The 15,807-nt window shown below is 46.4% G+C and overlaps 1 protein-coding gene across 2 annotated transcripts in view; it reads left to right on the top strand.

The window, feature by feature from the left end:
- Window positions 1-15,807, top strand: part of SPTBN1 (spectrin beta, non-erythrocytic 1) — a 191,144-nt gene that overhangs the window by 71,260 nt on the left and 104,077 nt on the right. Inside the window, exon 1 of one of the 2 annotated variants that reach the window (XM_058551241.1) lies at window positions 14,149-14,674. The exons of the other annotated variant lie outside the window; for it this stretch is intronic. Coding sequence (XP_058407224.1) covers window positions 14,566-14,674 — 109 coding nt within the window. The 5' untranslated portion in view covers window positions 14,149-14,565. Of the gene's footprint in view, window positions 1-14,148; window positions 14,675-15,807 lie in introns of those variants that run through there. 2 annotated transcript variants of the gene reach the window in all.

Here is a 15,807-nt window from a genome sequence, read left to right as displayed (position 1 = left end):
AATATTAAGAGCAGTGTTTGGTAGGAGGCATTAGCCCCCATTTTACAGATTTCAGTCTGAGATTTTCTGAATCAGTTTGTTGTTTGCCCAGCCTGCCTGCTCCAGGGGTAATATAAATCAGGGGCCCCTGCGTTCCAGGGTGGTAATTGAAAGCCTTTGATGCCTATCTCTGACCTGCCTTTTCTCTCTCGGAAATTGCTCTCCTTCACGTAAGTATTTTTGGGCCTCTGAATGTCCTTTAGTTCATGAAAGAAAAAAATCTTGTGCCTCTCTCTAGAATTACTCCATATTAGAGAATTATGAGTAAGACTTTGAGATACCTTGAGTAAACTTAGAAGATTAGAACTGTTAAAAGAACAGAAATTAGAGCAAAGATTTTTCTTATTTGTTTTAAGAGATGAAGACTCACTTGATGACATCAGTGGTGGTTGAGCTTATTAAAACCTTTCCCAGTAGAGCCAAACGTTACCTCTACTTAACAGGAAAGCTGAAAGTTAAGAATCTAGTATTTTACAGCATTCTTTTTATTCCTGTCAGGCAGAAGAGAAGTGTGACCAGTTAACAAGGGAGGCCTAAGTGACATATATAACAAAAAGATCAAACATTTGTTTTTGTTAAATAGTATACTAAAAAGATATGGCAGTATGAATTATAAGATATGGACATATAAAATATATCCTAGATATGAGTCTTAGTAGGTTGTACAAACAACTTGAAAAAATTTTTTTGAAAAGGGGTATTTTTTATTGATGTCTTAATAGTTTATAACATTGTGAAATTTTAGTTGTACATTATTTTTTGTCCATCTCCATATAAATGCCTCCCTTCACTGAAAAGGGGTATGTTTTTATTTAAGGAAGGATGAAATTAAATAAGTGGAGGTATCCTGAGACCCTACCAAATGACAGATTCTAGTTGGGCACTTCATTTAACACGCCTACTGTTCCATTGCTGTTCTGTTGTTAGAGAAAAGCCAGCAGATGGCCAGTAAAATCTAGGGGAAACATTTTTTAGGTCACAAAGCTATTTTATGGCATTTACAAAAGTGGCTTCAGATCGGAGGCCATTGTCAGTACTGTTACTGAAGTCAGGAGATCGGGGTGCCACTGGGCTTGGCTAGTTGAGGCTTGGGAGAAATCATCCAGCCTCTCTCAGCCTCAGTTTCCTCATTTGAAAAACGAGGTGGTGGTCAGGTTGGATGGTAAGTTCCCTTACGCCTCTAAGATTGTGTGTGAGCTTCTGGGGAGTTAGCAGGCTGACTTCCTGTGGTTACCCAGGTGAGTTTTGGCTTCTTTTTCCCTGTGGTTTCTGTGTACACAGTGAGACGCAAACTGTGTATAGTTATCGAGATGATAGCAACCTTTGTGCTTCTCCAGGAAATAATAAATGCCATGGGACTTTGACTCAAGTCCTAGGCTCTTGTTTATTTTTTAACTTTTTATGTTTGATGAGTCAGAAATGGCAGGCTCTGGTAGGATGATAACAAGATTTTGATTGTAATCACTTCAAATTACAGGCCCTTCTCCTGTGTAACGATTTTTGCCATTTGCCCTTCCATAACCTTTTTTTTTTTTTTTGAGGAAGATCGGCCCTGAGCTAACATCTGCCAATCCTCCTCTTTTTGCTGAGGAAGACTGGCCCTGGGCTAACATCTGTGCCCATCTTCCTCCACTTTATATGGGACGCCGCCACAGCATGGCTTGCCATGTGGTGCGTCGGTGCATGCCCGGGATCCAAACCGGCGAACCCCGGGCCACCGCAGCGGAGCGCGCGCACCTAACCGCTTGCGCCACTGGGCTGGCCCCTGCCCTTCCATAATCTTTAATAGGCAGAATAGAAGGACAGTGTTTTGATCAGTAAGAACCTTAGTTCGTTACTTCATGAGCACTTATAACACTAAAGTTATCCTTAACAGAAAACTCTGTATGTTCCCACACTGATAGGATATCAGTATTCTTTAGCTGAGTGGGCAAGTCTAAATATTTTAGGATGGTTGATGATGTAGTGTCACAAAACCTTAGGAGTAAGGAAAACTTGTCTATTTAATATCTACCAGGGTGATCTTGTGCACATGTGGGCCTGCACATGCACACACATGCACACACATACAAACTGTGTAAATGTGTGGGTGCCTGCCCTAACTATGATGTGTTGCTACTGACATTCCTAAACCACCAATTGATTACTTTCGTGTTTTGGGGACTTGATCTCAAAGATGCTGACTGAAAAAATTTTTGAACAATTTCATGAAGGTTGGACTTGTAAAAATCATCAGGCCTGACGCAAGTGGTAACTGTGATGAATGGAATTTATTCTACAGCACTATACACAGATGTGAGGCTTAGAGGCAATTTGGAATCAAAAACTAATTTATTAGGCCTTTTGTTATAAAAATGAGAGTTGGCAGGATTCCCATAAAGTTTTTTGTTTTTTTTTCCTTAAGGGTTGAAGAGAGGACTTGGAGGGATCAGCGCGTTGGTTGATAGCATTTGAGAACGTTTTGTTCGAGCTTCAGAATCACAGACATATAACATGCGGCTTTAGATCTGCTGTAGTGCATTCTGCCTGAGTCTTTACTGAAGCTTTTTAAACATTTTTAGTTGTGGCAAAAGACATATAAAATTTACCATCTTAACCATTTTTAAGTGTACAGTTCAGTAGTGTTAACTATATTCGCGTTGTTATAGTAGATCTCTAGAACTTTTTCATCTTTCAAAACTGAAACTCTACACCCATTGAACAACTCCCCAATTCCCCCTCCCCCCCAGCTCCTGGCAACCTCTATTTGACTTTCTGTTTCCGTGAGTTTGACTACTCTAGATACCTCATATAAGTGGAATCATACAGTACCCGTCTTTTTGACTGGCTGATTTCATAATGTCCTCTTAATGACTTAGCGTAATGACCTCAAGGTTTATCCATGTTGTGGCATGTGACAGGATTCCCTTCTTTTTTAAGGCTGAATAATATTCCATTGTAGGTATAGGCCACATTTTCCTCAACCGTTCATTCATCAGTGGACACCTGGGTTGCTTCCACCACTTGGCTCTTGTGAGTAATGCTGCAGTGAACATGGATGTGCCAATATCTCTTTGAGATCCTGCTTCTATTTCTTTTGGATATATACCCAGAAGTGGGATTGCTGGATCATACGTAATTCTATTTTTAATTTTTTGAGAAACCTCCAGCTGTTTTCCACAGCAGCTGCACCATTTTACATTCCTACTAACAGGGCACAAGTGTGCCAACTTCTCCCCATACTTTTCTGAAGCTTTTATTATGTCATTAAAATAAGGGGTATTGGAGAAAAGGCACTATCATGGTCACAATTTGTATTTTTTCTGATAGATCGTAACTAAAAGGGTGATGGAAATGGTAATACAAAGGTGAGTGGAGGGGCCGGCCCCGTGGCTTGGCAGTTAAGTAAGTGCGCGCGCTCCGCTACTGGTGGCCCGGGTTCGGATCCAGGGCGCGCACCAACGCACCACTTCTCTGGCCATGCTGAGGCCGCATCCCACATACAGCAACTAGAAAGATGTGCCACTGTGACATACAACTATCTACTGGGGGGCTTTGGGGAAAAAAAAAAGGAGGAGGATTGGCAATGGATGTTAGCTCAGAGCTGGTCTTCCTCAGCAAAAAGAGGAGGATTAGCACGGATGTTAGCTCAGGGCTGATCTTCCTCACAAAAAAAAATAAAAAGGTGAGTGGAGAGGTGGTTATGGGTGAGCATGGCAGGTTACTTAGTCTCTCTCTTATCTCACCTCATTCCTTACCTGTCATAAAATTCTAGTTATAATGAATGAATCCATTTATCAGATGGTTTTAAAAAATGCCTCCTGAATAAACTGTTCCCTCAGAACATCATAAAGAAAAGTCCAGTGCAGAAAACTGAGAGAAAGGGTCTTTGGACAACAGAGTGTATTGGGGCTGACTGTGTGGTTCTGTACTGGGCTGGGAGGATGAGATTGAAGCTGCCCATACCACAGTCTGGGTCTTCATTCTCTCTGCGCGGGTACAAGTTGGACGTCTGAGAACATGGAAAGATATGGGTCATCTGCCACTTAGTACAAGCCTGTTGGCTCCAACTTGGTGTTAGATACTGGAAGTTGAGGTGGGAGAGGGGATTAGGATGAGCTTTCTCTGATTTTGTGCTCACAGAGAGGCATGAGAAATGCATGCCACTTCCTTTGTCTTCAGTCCCCTCTACCTTCAAGTTTGCCCTAGAAATGAAAGAGGCAGCAGGAATTCAGAAGGCCTACTTTCTAATTTCCAGTATGCAGTAACTTACTGTGTATCTCTGGGCGTGCCGCCCTGTGCCTTGTTCTCCTTATCCATAAATGAGATGGCTGGCTTAGGTAAGTGAATTTTGAAAAGGACCTCTTGACACCTGTTAGGAGTTCTGGCTTTCTTCTCCTCATTGTGAAGGGTGAAGGTATGGACTGGGGGGTATTACATAAGGTAGAATAGGCTCTGCAGTTTACCATGTGGTGCCACCTCTCTCACACAGCCTTTGTCTGTTTAGGCTTCTGTTCAGGCTTCTGAAATGGCTAAATCATTTTTGAACAACTGTTTCTAAGATGATTCTGGGCTAGGGAGTATGGAGTGAAGGTTATATGAAACTTGCATCTGCCCTAAAACAGATTATGGTATATTTCCAGGAGCAGTATATCTAGAGGACCTTAGAGATTTTTTACTTCAGATCCCTTAGATTTGAGGGAGAGTATTGGAGAAGCCAAGGGACTGCTCAGGGTCACAAGGCCAGTCAGTGTCAAAAGCTGAGACTGGAGTCCACTTTTGATTTTTCTTGAATTCGTAACTCGTGCACTTTCCATTATTTTAATGAGGTAGATAAGAATGATAATATAATAATGAGGTGCATAAGAAGAGATAAGCTGTACTCTAAGGCAGTGCATGATAGGTGCCAGACAAGGCGGGCTGACAGTACTGGGATAGGGTTTCTGAGGAGGAGGAATCATCCCAGCTAGGATAATCTGGGAAGCCTTGCTGGAGGAGGGATGTTCTGAGCTGAGCTTGAAAGATGGGTGGATTCTAGACCAAGAGGTGAGGGGAACACCAAGAGCAGAGGCATGGAGATGGGAAAGCCCAAGACAGGTGGTAGGGCATGGATCAGTTTGTCTGGAGCAGAGGGACAGGTAGGAGGAAGGGACAAGGACTGACATTTATTGAGCATCTATCTTGTGTCAGGCACAGTGTCTGGTCCTTTACCAGTGTCATCTCAGCATCCTGAATTGGGAAGTGACATCCGGACCGTGTACTTGTGTGAGGACATCACTTTCTCTCCACCCCATCTGTGTACTTGGCATCTGCCCTCCTTAGAGTAAAAGTCAGTTGTGCTTTAATCTAGTGGGAAAGTACCTCGTTTAAAATGGGGACAAGAGGAGAGGGAAGAATTGTCTGTTTCTGTAAAGAAGGTCTCAGGGGAAGTTGATAGTGTTGAATTCTTTTACAGTAAGCCTGGAGCCTGCCTGCCAGTTAATGGCAGCTGGCGGGCCTTGGTGCTTCTGAGTGACTGGGCTGACCATGAATTATTCAGGGCCTGTGCCCAGTGAGTGGCTGCCTAGCAAAGTCCTGTGGGAAGGAGGCTGTTATCTCATTGAGAGATCAGCAGAAGCTCAGGTGCTGTGGAGGAAGAAATGACTGCACCCTTAAAATATTTCACATTTTAGCATGCCAGGGCCGCACGCAGTGTTCACAGCCCTGCAACTGGGTAATCTGGACCTGTTTTTCAAAGAGCAAGAAATAACACCCGCCACCCCCAAATTAATAAATAACAATAACCTACGCTCTCATGTTAGTATGGCACATGTGGACAGGGATTTAGTTAGAAGCCACATTAAAATTGCAGATATGATGGTATAGCAACAGAGAGCATTCATGTAGAAGAAACCCCACTCTGCTCTGTTCTTAGCGCGTAGAGAAATGCTGTTGTTGATCCATTCAGAATGGTATTTAACTACCACTAACCCCATTTGTTGCATGCTACGGTGTGTGTCCGTCCGTCCCATTTCCTCACTAGGTTGAAAGTGCCTGCAGAGAAGAAATCACTTCTTAGAACTGCGTGGGTCCCTCCGATGGCCTGTGTTCCCAGGTGGGGCTGAGAGCACGTTGGATGGGTTCACTCTTGCACTCTGTAGACCAGGAGGTGTGGGGCCTGTGTCTTGATGATGAGGTATGCATCCCTCACTCCCTTCCTCTTCCTCCAACGCTCTCCAGTTGCCTGTTCAACCTGCTCTTTCCACCTTTTCTCGTTGCAGCCAGTTTATACGTTAAGCTCCTGGAGAAGGTAAGATGGGTGTGAATACCTGAGGCCAGGGTCCAAGGCCTGTTTTCACAAAGAATACATTTGTATTTCCTCTTCCCATTTCTTTCCCGTGAGCTGTGCTACCACGAAACAGCGTCTTCTCATTGTCCCATTTGCCCCCTTGTAAACTGGGGCCCGAGGGCTCTGAACACCTGTGTGTGTCAGCCTTTTCCCTCCATGTCAAGGTGGGAAGTAGAACCAGAAATCCTGGGCAAGAGCAGGCCTGGCCTCAGCTGCATTCCTCAGATGTTCTTTTCCTTTGAACCACTCTACTTGCAGTGAAGGAGCCCCGTCTTGGCTCTGGCTGGTGTTATATTCACAGGCATAGCAACACCTGTTTGCTAAAGGTGGGGCCTCTGGACTGGGGCATTCTTTTGCCCTTACAGGGAAGCTTTGCTTGTGTAGATAACAGACGTGATAAGAATGCAGGGATAAGGTTTGGCTGGGGTAGAAGATTCAATAAACTGCATTCCTTCTCCAGGACCTTGGGTGCTTGTTACTGAGTGTAACTTGCCATTTTTCTCCCTCTCAGCAGAGATGCCAGGTGCTTTGTATTCAGTTCTGCTGTGACCAGTAGAACACGAAACAGAAAAAGGATATGAATGGAAATTAGATTTGCCCTGGTATTTCACATTCAGCCATATAACTAGATGATTTTGTGGGAGGGTGTGTGTGTGTGTAGAGAGAAACACCCATATCCTCCAAGGAACAGAGATAGCAGTTATTGTAGATGGAAAAATACCTTGAGCTGTCCCTTTAATTTTTCTTCTTGTTATTCTACATCCTGAAGTATAAAATCTGATAGCCCCACCTCAAACACTGACCTTTCTAAAAGCACGGGCCCTTTGTAACTTGTATCATAGTGAGTATTGTGTTCTTGCCATCTCTGAGGTGTTAACTGCTTTTAATATCTATAAAATATGATTTTGAATATGGCTTTCCTGATGCATAATGTGGTGAGTTAAAGAGAAGAGTTTGTGAGTACTTCCCAGGTGGAGGACTGGTCCTGCCATTCAGAACTGTCCTTGTCCAAAATCCGAAGGGATGACCGCTCTGGTTCCCAGCCTGAGGTCAGTGACTCCATGGGAAACCTCCAGCATCCTCCAGCTGGTAGCCACCTCCGTGAAGAGATGGCCAAAGGTAGGGTAGAATTAGTTTTTGAAATTTCCTCTATGAGGAGTTTAAAGACCAGTAATCATAGCTGCTAGGGTAGTGCTAAGATCTTTGTAAACATTTATCTCAATTATAGAACAACTCTATGAGGTTGGTCCCATTATTGTGCCAATGTTTCAGGCTCTGAGAATCACAAAGTTAGAAAGTGGCGGAGCCAGCTTCCTAGGTTCCAAGTCTGTTTTTCACCACCTTTCCTTCTCTAGCTTTGCATTTCCAAACCCAGACCCAAATGCTCCGTCAGCAGTGCTCTAGGAGTAAGTTGAGGGGTTGTCTCAGCCCTGATCTGCTTGGAGTCATGTGGGTTGTGAGGGGACGGAAGTGCTGCTGACTGCTTCCTGATGCCCAGGCTGTGGGCCCTGAGTGTGAGGGGCCATTGCAGAGAAAGAGACATTCTGGAGGGGTGGCAGGGAGGAGGCAATGGCACAGAAATGCCAGTGTCAGAGATGTGTTCTGCCAGTGGGACTTTTTGAAATTGTTTTTTTGGTGGGACTGATAGTTTCAGATAATTTCTTCTGTTTTCTATTATTTTTGGCTGGATCTCATGGTAGTATGCTTGGTTGGTTGGTTGAGTTTTCTGGTATGTGGGGCAATTTCCATTGAAAAGGCATGGGTTTTTAAGAGAAGATATAGACTGAGGCAGGCTTTGGGGAGAAAGGACAGTGGTAACTAGGTGGTTAGGGGGTGGGTGGCTCTCTGGGCATTATTCACTAGAGTGGACAGGAGAAGAAGGATCGCAGTTAAGGGTTCAAGACTGGGCAAAGTGGGCAGGAGGCTCCTGGAGAAGGGAGTAGGTGGGCCAGAGAGACCTGACAGAAAGATAATCTAAGCTTCGGCCCCGTGGAGCACACATGCAGCGGCATGATTTGGAGTCCACTTCTCTATCTGGCCACGTGAGTGGAAGAGGATTATATTAGTAGTGTTATTTTGGTTTCCTATAAAGAATCGAAAAACGCTCAGGAGAAATTGGCTGTGGTCGTCCACCTGTCAAGGGATTTGATAGTGATGAATGAAAGGCAGATCTGGAAATGGCTGTAGAAAGTGGCAGAGAATTTGGCAAAACAGTTTATATGTGAAACTTTCTTGTGTCCTGCCCCTCCCTGTTCCCACCACTTCTTTCCTAGCTCTTGAGTTGGTTTTTCAAGTCCTTGAATGTGTACAAATCCCATCACATCTTAGCATGTTAGCCATCCTCTCCCAGACATTTTCAATCTTGCTAATGTTTAGATGTTCAGGAAATGAACATCCCATAGTTTACCCTTTCAAGCTTACTGTAATGCAGGAAAAACATTCTTTTTTTTTTTTTTTTTAACCTCCCAGACTACATAGAACAAACAGAGGCTTAATCTCATCCCCTAGTGTTCGCATTCATAAGCTGCATGCTAAATCATACAGAATCTTAGTGTACAGGTCCACCAAGTATGAGAAAAGGAATAAAACTAAACCAGACAAGACTAAACAAAACCCATTCACAACAAGAGAACCCTCAAAGTAGCAACTTCTGTGTGAACTAGCAAAGAATGTGCCTGATCCTGGCCTAAACTAAGTGTTGTCGAGGTTCTTGTGGAGGCCTGTTTGGGCTTTAGGTTTATCTTGATACTACTTACTGAGTTTTATGGTTTTTCTGAAAAGCTTAGAAACCATTGGTAAACTGATATTATACTCTAGGTACAAAGGAGAAACAGTGCTAGACTTGGTCGATCTGGGGTCCAGCTGTGGCTCTGCCAGTCACCAGCTGTGGGGCCCTGGGTAGGGCACTGTATCTCTCTGAACCTCAGTAGTCTTGTCTGCAAAATGGACACAATACCTACTTCACAGGGTTAGTCACTTGAGAAACTGTCTGAGAGAGCATTTTGTAAGCTACAAAGTGCTATAATAATGTGATGTTGTTGCTACTGGGGCTATTCAGTTCACGTGGAGATTGATGATAACTGGGACTGCAACAGCAGTCGCCAAGAGGCGGGAACCCACGTCACTCATAAATACATTTAGAACCAGAAGGAGTTTTTTGTGACCGTAGATTCCAACCTGTGTGATTTATAGGTGAGGATTGCGAGCCCCAGGGAAGGGTAGACATGCGTGCAATTACTTAGCTTCTTGGTGGCACTCAGGAGTTGGGGTGAGCCTGAGCACCTGACTCTGGCCTTGGGTCTTTCCACCATACCACAGCACTTCTACTTTGTGCTGTCCACAAATAATTCTAGGGACTTGGTTTTACCTTTCTGGCATCACAAGGATGGAGGATACATATTATTCGGGCTTCGGTTGCTTCGCTCCCATAGCTGACTTTGCCAGATTACGCCTTGGAATCTTGATGCAGCTGGAACGCAGGCACAGCTGCTCATCAGGGTTGACCACATGTGTTGATACCCTGGCCTGGGTGAGGGACAGTAGTTTTTCAGATTAGAAAAGATTGAGGGGATAGGCCAAAATTGCAGGGTCTATTTCTGCAGAAGGCTTGGTAGACTATTGAGCATTCTCAAAACTATCTCAATCCCCTTAATGTTCCCATTCATGTGCTACATGTTTCTGCCATAGGTGTCTTCAGGATTCTTCTTCTTAGATCACTATAAAGAAAACTGTAGGTAGGACCCCTGGCTTCTTGCTTTATTAACTTTATTACGTGCAAGTTCCTTTAAATTCCTGCTTTCCTCCTTAGCATGTCTCCATCCTTTCCCTCCTGCCTCTGTAGGTGAGGGTACCTCCTCTTGACTAAGGTGGACTGCTCCACCCGTACCTTTGAGCCATTTTCCCACCAGCCTTTTCCTGCCTGTGCCAACTCAGGGCTGAAACCTGTGCACAGAGGACACACTCAGCTGGACCCTGCCCCAGAACCCCTTCCCCTGGTCCTGTAGCTCCCATTCACTAGTCTTATCTTCACAACCTCTATCTTCTTGTTCTTCTTCTTCCCTTTTCTCCTCATTCTTGAACTCGCTGTAATCTCCCTTCAGCTTTTATTACCCCCCTGACCTCCTGTTCACGCACTGGATCACCTTTTCTCTGACGTCTAGTTCCTTGTTCATTTTGTAGAACGTGGTGCCATCTATCACCTTCCCTGCTTGAATATTTCTCTCCTTTATTGGATTTTCATTCTCTAACTCCCTTGGTATCTCCATTGTTGTTTCTTCTTCCTCTCAAACTCATGCCTTCCCCAGGGCTCTAGGCTTAGCCTCTTGCCTCTTACCTGCTTTCTAGATTTAAGCCTACTACAGTCTCCACTCTCCCTCCGTGCGTGGGACTGTATCTTCAGCCTTGAGGTCTCATTCCAAATCCCTGACTGCTTCTGGACATGTCAGCCCGTGGTGCTGCAGGTAACTCCAATTACCTAGAAGGAAATATCCAGTCCTCCCCTGCACCCTGCAGCCAGCTGTATAAACCCCAGCGTTTTCTTCACCCTGAGCCTTTGAACCTCCCATATACAGTCAGTTACCAAAGTCCTGTGGATTAACTCTTGCATCAAGCCCATTCCTTTTTTCCTATTGCCACACCCTTGACTAGTCCTTTAACCTGGACAACTGCAGTAACCACCTAAGTGACCATGCTGCCTTTCGTCCCTCTCCTTTCTCCCCATTCTAACCTTCCACTGCCAGACTAATCATCCCTGGAGCCCAACTCAGACTCCATCCTCCTCTGGCTCAAGAGTCTCCAAAGGTCCCCAGCCCAGGCTTGGTTCCAAGCCTGCTTCTCAAGGCTTCCCCCACTCCTGACAGTCCTTTACGCTGTAGTCAAACAGCAGCACTCACTGGTGCTGTTTCTGGGACAGTCCAGTCCGTGCCTTCACTTGTGCTGCCTTCCCCCACTAGGAGAGGAGGCTTCCCCCTCGCCCCGGCCTGTTGCTAGTCCACCTGTGCTTCAAGGTCTGGTCCAATGCCATTCCCTCCTGCAGTTGTTCCTGCCTGCCTTCCTGGGCGGGTGTGACCTCCCTGTCCTCCGAACTCTTGTAGCTCTCTTCCCCTAGCCTGTATTCTCTTCTTGTAGAATTGGACTGTTTGCATATCTGTCCCATCTCCTTTGGCCAGCAGCTCTCTCAGTCATCTTTGAATCCTCCAAAATACTGGACAGTGTGCCTTGCACACAGTTGGCACCCAGTAAACACTGAATGGAATAAAGAATGAGTACCTCTGGCCTTCCTTTACCTCCTCCCCCTGCTGAGTTGGAGGTGGTTAGATGAGCCATCAGGGTGTGTCCTCTTCTTCTCTGGGCCCATCACACCAAACAGATTCCCACTACTCACCTCCTGCCCCTGTGCGGTTATTAAACCTTTCCCCAGCCTCAAACTTTTTTTTCCAATACTTACGTGTGTTCACTCTGCCTGGATTGTTCTAAGTCTGCTCTTTAGGATTGAGTGTGGTACACTAGTCCCAGCCTCTACCCCATCACATTGTATGTAACCTGGCTAATTAGAAAGCTTATTTCATCTACTTCTGCATACCACAGTGAGCTGAAAGGGAGACTCTAAGAGTGTTGACTCCTACTCTGTTCATTAAGTGGCTTAAAGATTAAAAATAAAGCCTTGTAAATTGGCAAGCACTTTGCAATCTCCGTTTCTGTGCCCATAGCTGGACACTTAGAGATTTATCATTTCACCAGTTAAGAAGATCTTAATTGAGAAAATTCTCCATTCTACTCTTTGTGGGGAAAAATGCGAGAAGAGGTGCATTTTGAAAAATATAGACCTAATTTTTAATAGTATGACCATTGTTAGGGCATTTTTCACATTATCCCCTCAGTGACCTTGTAGAGATAGACATTGATTATCCCTGTCGGACAGCAGAGATTTAGAAAGAATCCAGGGTTTCTTCTGAGGTCACAGGTGACTAAGAGGCTTGGCCAGGACTAGAAACTCAGGTCTTGAGAATCCTAGTGAAGTGTTTCTTCCAGTACCCTGCGTTTTGCCACCTTCCTGTCAGTGTCGTGAATTGTGGCAGTGGTAAAGGGCTTTTTTTTAAATAACATATTCATTCTTGTAAATAATTTTTTTTTAATTTTATTTATTTATTTTTCCCCCCAAAGCCCCAGTAGATAGTTGTACATCATAGTTGCACATCCTTCTAGTTGCTGTATGTGGGACGCGGCCTTAGCATGGCCGGAGAAGCGGTGCGTCGGTGCGCGCCCGGGGATCCAAACCCTGGCCGTCAGCAGCGGAGCGCGCGCACTTAACTGGTAAGCCACGGGGCCGGCCCCTGGTAAATGGCTTTAAACTGTAGAAAAACACTGTAGCAAAAGCTCTACATCTTGGATGATGAGAAGTGTCTTCAAATCCTGGGCCTAGCTTTAGAAAGCTAAAGGTCGACACTGGATATATTAAAAACCCAGTGTGTGGATGGAAGGAGTGGGGGTTGTTCGGAGTTGAGCAGTTAGCCAGACTCTAGGTTTGTTTTAACTCTAGTCTTGGACAGGATGCAGTTGCTTGAATTACAAGTGCCCTGGGGACTAAAGTAAACTTGGGGTGGAAGCTCACCTCTTTAGTGCAGATTGGAATCTCTTAGGAATGAAATTACCTTCTTCAGTGAGTGTTGCTGCTCCATGCTGGAAGCACCAGATTTGTAATTTGTTGTCTGTTTATAGTGAGGAAAAGGGGGGCGGGGGAGACTAGGGTCAATTATTTCCCAAGAATACATTTTGATCACTGTTATCTTCTCTGTAGAGGACTTTATTTTTGTTTTACATTGGTGGAAGAAGTAGCTAAGGAGGAGGGGAGTTTAAAAATTTTGAAGAACCCAAAAGTTTAGAGGCCTTGTTTGACAATAAAAGTAAGATTTGAGTTTACAGCCAAACCACCCTGAACGCGCCCGACCTATTTGATCTGGGAAGGTAAGCAGGGTCGGGCCTGGTTAGTACTTGGATGGGAGATTTGAGGGTAATATTTGTTCTCTTATCTCCAGATGGGCTCAGAAACTCCTCCAGGTTCGGGATCCTTAAGGTGTTTATCTGTGTACCTTTCTCCCACAATGCTTTGCAAGTCGGTGCTCCCATGAGTCTTCCTTGCATGGAATTACTATTATAGGGCCAGTGTTATCCCAGAAAACCTCCAGCTTAACATCCCATGATGGCAGCAGAAGTCTGTTAAGACTCTATCGTGAGCCCTCACGCAGGCCTCCCGGCACTGTGGCCCCGCACAGCGCCCAGTGTGACTTTGTTTTACTTTTACACGGGCCGGCGGCCGCCGCGTGGTTGGCGCCCGCGCATTGGGGACGCCCGCGCGCCCAGGTGCGCGGCCCGCGTGGCCGTATTATCTCCGCCGACGCTGAACGGTGGGTGAGCCACCGAGGCCGGGGACCTGCGGGGCTCCCTGCCCTCGCGGCCGCCTCCGTTTCATGTGATAGTAATTGGAGACTTTTCCGTTACGTGAGGCTCTCAACAAAAGATTGTAATTCCAGCAGCTTTGTTTGGGAAGGCACCACCGCGGCGGGCGCGTCCTGGGCCCGGCCCAGGGGTCGGTGGCTCCGGACAGCGAGGGCGCCGCGGGCCGTGCGGGCGGCCGGTGGGTGGGGGGCCGGGGGCCGGCGGCCTCCCCCGCGCCCCTCCTCGTGGTACAGCCTGCGTTTCCTCTACAATGCTGTTATGCTAATCAGGTGACATCACCGCCCAGCGCACCGCGCACCGCGAGTGGCTCCTGATTAAATTACAAACCGACGGCCGCCCGGAGGAGGTGTGCGCGCTGCTCCCGCCAGCTCCGGGGCTCGGCGACTGGGGCATGCTTAAGATTGGCCATATTTAAAAAAATTTCTAAGTCGGACTTGCGCCTCCCTCCGTCCGTCCTCCCGCTCCTCCTTGGTAATTTATGTCAAGCTTCTAGCCAAGGGCCGCAAAAGGAAAGAAGGCGACCAGGAATTAGATGCGTGTGTGGTAACTCCTGGCCGGGCTGAGGTGGACTCTCCTGCAGCCAACTCCCTATCAGATCACCCTGCTGGACTTTCAGACTGGAATGGGGCTTCCCTAAGGTCCAGCCCTTTTTGCAGGGGCCGGGAGCCAAGCCGTGCGGAAGCTGCTGTGTGTTGGATGGGGGTTGGAGGGGGCCGGAGCGGGATTTCCACCGTGCAGCCCGCCAGGGCGTTACGCCGGGCATAATGGAATTGCAGAGGACGTCTAGCATATCCGCGCCGCTGTCGCCGTCTTACACGGGGCAGGTGCCTTACAACTACAACCAGCTTGAGGGGAGATTCAAGCAGCTACAAGGTAAGCCGCCTCCCAAAGGCCGGGCCTGCCTGGGGCCGTGCCTCCGGGGGTTCTGAGGCTTTATTTGTGCCATATGGTACTTGACCCTAATGAAGACGGGCGGCTGCATGGCCCGGCCCCAAAGCCTCTGGTTGGCTGCGAGCACCCCATTCGCTGCTTAAAGGAGCGGATTTCTTACTCCCTACTCCAGAAACGCCACCATTTGGAGCCCCCCTCTCTCTCCAGTGTCCTTTTGGCTCTCTTGGTTGTCAGGTGTCCGCTGCCCACTGCATACACATTTTTTGCCCTTTTAGCTATCTGTGTATCGCAGTAGATCAGTGCCAGTAGACCTATTAGTATGCAAGTATTTGATTCCGGGTCGCCTCTGTCTCCCAGCCCCCAGCCTCTTACCTCTGGGAAGCCTAAAGGTGTAAAGTGCACTGCTCGACACCCAGTCCTGTAGAACAATAGCAAAAGGGAGGAGGGAGTGGTCTTTTTGTTCCTAAGTCTTGGGTAAATTACAGTTTTGATTCCGAAGCTTAATTTTAACTCTTTTGATGTATTGTGTTGGGGGGAGAGCCTTCCCATCAATTTAGTGGACTATGTAATTTATAATGAAAACCAGTTATTGTCATTCCAGTGTTATGGGTTGGATTAGTTGGATCAATTACAGGTTTCTTGGAGACTATATTAGTCTGAAATAATTGAAGGACTCTGATATTTTACCACACATATTTTTATGGAGAGCAGGGTCCTGTGTGCAGCCGTGTGTGGGATGACGGGCCCGCAGCCTGCGGCCGGGGTGGCCCCTGTATCCTGCCCAGCCAGTGGGCCTGGCCAGCAGTGTCTCAGAGCTTATACATGAAAAAGGATTCATAACTGAAAACAGAACTGCTTCCGTTTGGAAGCCCCTGGAATCAGTAGTAGGCCGGGAATGGCTCTAGTGCTGTGGAATAGCCTTTGCAGACTGTGTATGTTTCTTATTTTAACTCTTCTCAGTGCCCCAAATGTGGTTCCTGTGAGGAGGAGGAGGAAGGAAGGAAGCAAGCAGCTCAGTCCTAGAATGTTTTCATTGGGAAAGGGGGGAGGATGTATTTCATTCATAGGTTTATTTGTCTTGTGAAATAGTTGACAGTAATGACACTTTTCTGGAA

Source organism: Diceros bicornis, chromosome 12 (assembly GCF_020826845.1).
Source record: "Diceros bicornis minor isolate mBicDic1 chromosome 12, mDicBic1.mat.cur, whole genome shotgun sequence".
Classification (NCBI taxonomy): domain Eukaryota; kingdom Metazoa; phylum Chordata; class Mammalia; order Perissodactyla; family Rhinocerotidae; genus Diceros; species Diceros bicornis.
This window is presented reverse-complemented; position numbering and strand designations above follow the sequence as displayed.